Consider the following 4,925-nt stretch of genomic DNA (forward strand, 5'->3'; position numbering starts at 1 on the left):
AGAGTGAATCCAGCACTTCTGAAAGCCATTTTATGTACATTGGATTCACATGACTGCGGAAATGCAGAACCAGCACTGCCTGCTTCTGGGCTTGATGGAGAGTCCTGAAATGGAGGAATAACCCACAGTAATGTTTCAAGCTGCCTTGTACAGATTTCTCACGGATCCCACAAAACTCAGTTTGGAAGTTTTGTAGAGTTCTAGAAATGCGATGATTTTTCCAACTGTTGTGCTGCATGTAGAATAAATTACTTCTTTGCTCTTTATCATCTCTGAACAAGCAGCCACAGAACCTGCTTTTACTTTGCAAATGAGTTAGTGCTTAAATTCTCCTCTCCCCTTCTCCAGCATTTGCTGGGTCCAGAGATTTTGGAATACGTGTTACCATGTAAATGCTACTAAACGCACGTCATCTGCCTTTCCTGAGCATGCAGGTATTCAGGAGTAGAATTACCAACATGTTCTGCTGGGGTTTTGTTTGGTTTTTTTGTTGTGTTGGGTTTTTTTTTTCCACTTTAAGCCCCTTAAATCCACAAGTAAATATAGTGATCTGATTTGCCAGGAACGAGTATTCATGTAACTTGATCAGATCTCAGGATCTTTGAGAAGAACCGCATGCCATTTAGCCTCTTTCTATGCAGAGGAATTTGGACAATTCATTACTATACCAAGGGCCTTATTAGCTGACAGAAGGGTTAACTGACCTCCTTCAAACAGGAACTCCAAACAGTTTGCCTGCAGGGAACATATTCCATGGTGAGCTGACTACTTAAGCACTTTTGATGTGAAGTAAAAACAATCTCTTGTGTCAGGGTATAATTCAAAGGACAAAGGACCATTTTGCTCAATTGTGCAGGCAGCAGAAGTTATTTTTGTCTCTTGCCTATCACATTCACATTGTACAAGACGGTCGTTTTGTTGAGGAGTGATCTGTTCTGCTGAGGCTCTTTGTGTAATTCTTGAGCTGAAGACCACCACTGTGTTTTGGCGTTGAAGCAAATGTACAATCTTGGAAACGGCTTTGTGTTTTGCCCTTTATTTCAAGAGGGCATGTGCTCGGGGTGTGTGAATTAATTTGTGGACCTTTTGAGCCATTGACCTCCTTCAAGGATGCCTGGTAAATGGATGTGTGAGTAAGTGAAGGCTTTAATCAGGTATCACAGTCCTTTTCCTGTTCAAGGAAGCTGTGCTTGACTGGCTTCGGCTGTACTCTGCCAGGATGGTAGGTAGATAGATGACCTGCGTATTTTCCAGGCCCCTCTTTTTGCTCTTTGCTGCCATCCCGTTATTGAAAGCTTTGCAGATTGGTAATTTCCTCTGCTGCTGCTGTCTACATAATGAATGAGGAGGAGAGGTGAAGTGGCCGCATGGAAACCTCGCTACTGCCCATACTGTTACGGCGTACAAAGCGTGTCTGTGCTTTTAGAAAGGACCGTGCATCAGTAAGTTAATTGAGTGGTTGGTTAGTGCCAAAGAAGTGCATCTTTATTCTAAAAGCTTGTTTAGAAAAGAGTGTTGCCCAAACTTCATCACTTCAATTTGGCAACCACCTGGAGGCCCTGAGTCTTACCTGACTAGCTGTAAAGATAGGTAGGTGTTCACAGTTGCAGAAAGTGTGAAATAATAAAAAAAACCCAACTAATAATTGTCCTCTTGAGTGTGACAAACAGTGCATAGGCTCTTGGTGATTAGCAGCTGTGTTGGAGAAGACTTGTCTCTTTCCCCTCAGACAGGGCGGCCCATGACCACAGTCTTTGTTCTATTCTATCTGCTTCTCACTGCCTGATTTTTCTTCCCATTTTCTGTATACCCAAAACGGCAGCCTGGTGCCAGGCTCCTCGATGCATGTTGTGAATTTTCCCACTACCCATGACAGGAGCACATCTTAAGCCAGGCCCGGTACCTCTGTGAAGATCTCTCAAGTGCTGTTACTCTGTAAATTTGTCATGTTTTTCTTTGAGGACACCTCAACTTCTAGCCCCCTCTGTGTCTGTGGTAGGGAGTTCTGCCCCTCCACTAAGTGCTGTATAATCAACTGTCTCCTTTTATTGTGCAGTTTGTGGGAGGTGCAGGGGAAGGTGGTTGGTTTTTGATCTGCTGGAGTCCTCAGTTGACCCCTACTCCTGTGCTGGAGGAGACAGTAAATGGTTGTTCTTTGGTCACTTTTCCCGTTTCACTGATGTTTTGCTCTTAGACTCTCTACTATGTGCCCACCTGTCGTGCCTTTTCCTGTCTGGAAATCCTTGCTCTACCTACTCCTCACTGTATGAGTGAAACCTTTGTTCTTTGTCTTCAGTTGCTATCTAGTTGACATCCAAACGCTGCAAGAAGTGTCCACCCTTGCTCCATTATTGTGCCTGTTTCTGAGATGTGCAAATCCTGGTCACCCATAGAGTCATTTCCCTTTCTCTCTCTCCCCTTTCACACTCAGCCCTGGTTCCTCCATACCCAAGTAGACACATCCATAATTAGCTTTTCATAATCCAGACTATACTCATTTCACCACTTCATTATAACTGATTTTTTTTCCCTGCCAGCATCACTGTTATTGCCTTCACTCATGCTTTTCTCTCCTTCCAGCATGTGATTGCAACCCTCATGGCATCCAGACCCCGCAGTGTGACCGTGCCACTGGGCAGTGCATCTGCAACGAAGGCGTGGAAGGCCCACGCTGCGACAAGTGTTCACGGGGCTACTCGGGCTTCTTCCCCCACTGCGTGCCATGCCACCAGTGCTTTGCCCTCTGGGATGTGATCATCAGCGAACTGGCTAATAAAACCCAGCAGTTCTTGGATCGTGCTAATGCCCTCAAAAGCACTGGAGTCACTGGCCCGTACCAGCAGACACTCAATACCCTGGAGGAGAAACTCAGTGAAATTAAAACCATCATCGCTCAAAATCCAGCTGCTGAGCCCCTAAAGAACATTGGGAGTCTCTTCGAGGAAGCAGAGTGAGTACAGTTCCAGTTAGACGGATAAGTCTAGTGCGGGGAGGAGTGGCAGTGCCAGCGAGCTGGGATTTACCCGTGTCCCCATGCTGGGCTGGACAAGGTACACTGAGTCTCCTAGCACTGGTGGAGCACAGTGCCATGCTCGGATGCCAGCAGCAAGCATCTGTCCCACGAGCAGAAAGCTGGCTGGGGAAGGTAGGAGCAGTGCAGCTGCCATGCTCTGGGCAGGGGTTGTCCTGCTCCCACTGCGCACCAGGCAGCTAATTACAACGGAGCCACTCATGCTTGCCTTGCGCTCCCCTGGGGCAAAGGACAAACACTGCTATTATGTGACAGAATGAAGAGGGGAGAGATTAAATTCCTGGATTTCCGCGTGTAGCTGATGAGTCGGAAACTTGGGCTCCTTTCTGCACTCTGAGCGCGTGTGTGGGGAAGTGCCAGCTTTAGAATGAGGATTGTTTCCACTTTTCTCAGGGTAGGGGCCTTATATTTTGTTTTAGGGCTAAGCATACGAAAGATGGTCATTTGTGCTTTTGGAGATGGGACAGTTTGACATCAAATAGGATTACAAATGCTTTCTGTCCCTGCGTGCAACTGCTCGAACTTGCTTGTGCATTGTACGGGGACTGCATAAAGCAAAGGGACAAGGATTAAAGCACAAATGTCTCAATTAGGGATATGCTTGTGCCCTGCAGGTCCCTCCCTCCAGCTGGAGAGCTGGGGGTTGCCGCTGTGTTTGGGCTCTGTGCGTACTGCGGGAGGTCAGAGCAGCTGAGGAGCTGCTTTTCCCTAACATACGTTTATGTGTTTGTGTTCTTGCCCCTCTGTGGCTGTACAGAAGTAGTACTGGGTTTTAGAGGAGTCCTGGGAAACAGCAGGTTGTTGAGCTATTGAGAGAGCTGTCAGTTGATCACAGAGCACCAGATCCTTTCAGAATGAGGCAATGCCGGGTTTGGTGGGATCACCGTGGATGGGAATATCTTCTATGCCCGCTTCAGTTCTGCAGCAGCATACTGCAGTGTAACATACACTTGCTTTTCCTTTTAGGGTTATCTGACTAGCTAAAGCCTGCTCCGTTGCTCACTGAGGCCATGCTGAATGCTGAGGGCGGGAGGTTTTCCTTCATAGCCCTAGAGAAGTGGCTGTGAGGGGGGATCTTTACAGACGAGTTAAAGGATCCATTGTGTTAAAACTAAGGCTTTCCCGCCCTGCTTCCTGAAGTTCAAATCTGGCCCATGAGCTCGTAGTAATCAAAACTGCATTTGTAGCTGTGTGGGATGAGAAGCAAATTATGTATGGATCATAGTAGTCAACTCTGACCTATGCAGTTGCCATGATACAAGAGCATTACAGCAGTCCTCTGGAATCTGCCTCCAGTTAATCTTACACAAAGCAGCTGTTTTCTGAGCAATTTGGTGCTTTGAGTTTATAAACGTGCTGTAGATTAAAAAGTAGTTTTGTATGATAAATGAAACAAAACAGTATTCCAGGTAGGCATGTTGTTACAAATCACTTACAGCTCCACTAAGGGAGGACAGGTCCTGCCATGGGAGAAGCTTGGCACTAACCACCAGTCTTAAGTGAAGGGAAGCACCCAGGCTTACAACCCTTCCTCCTCCCCCTGTTGAGTCCTGTGCCTGTTTTACAGAAAGCTGACAGCAGACGTTACAGTTAAGATAGCTGACATAGAAGAAAACCTGTCAGCCCTAGCAGCGAAGAGCAATAGCACAGAGAGTGACCTGAGCGCACTGGAGACAGATGCCAAAAGCCTAGACCAAGTCGTGAAAGAACTTGCAGAACAGCTAGAGTTCATCAAGATCTCTGATGTTCGGGGTAAGTGTCACAGGGAGGGGGAGAAAGCAGCAGGGTGGCCAAAGATTTATTTGGTGCATGGTTTCAAATACCAGGTTAATCTTTTAACTTATAATAAAACATGGTTTCTAGAAGGGCCGCTTCTTTCTGTGCACTAGTCGAG

The 4,925-nt window shown here is 46.6% G+C and overlaps 1 protein-coding gene across 1 annotated transcript in view; it reads left to right on the forward strand.

Annotated features, from left to right (window-relative positions):
* Nucleotides 1–4,925, forward strand: part of LAMB1 (laminin, beta 1) — a 40,662-nt gene that overhangs the window by 26,727 nt on the left and 9,010 nt on the right. The window contains exons 22-23 of the mRNA XM_010133685.1: nt 2,581–2,950; nt 4,599–4,783. Of these exons, the coding sequence (XP_010131987.1) occupies nt 2,581–2,950; nt 4,599–4,783 (555 nt within the window). The remainder of the gene's footprint in view (nt 1–2,580; nt 2,951–4,598; nt 4,784–4,925) is intronic.

The sequence above is a fragment of the Buceros rhinoceros genome, unplaced genomic scaffold (assembly GCF_000710305.1).
Source record: "Buceros rhinoceros silvestris isolate BGI_N320 unplaced genomic scaffold, ASM71030v1 scaffold9083, whole genome shotgun sequence".
NCBI classification, from domain to species: Eukaryota; Metazoa; Chordata; class Aves; order Bucerotiformes; family Bucerotidae; genus Buceros; species Buceros rhinoceros.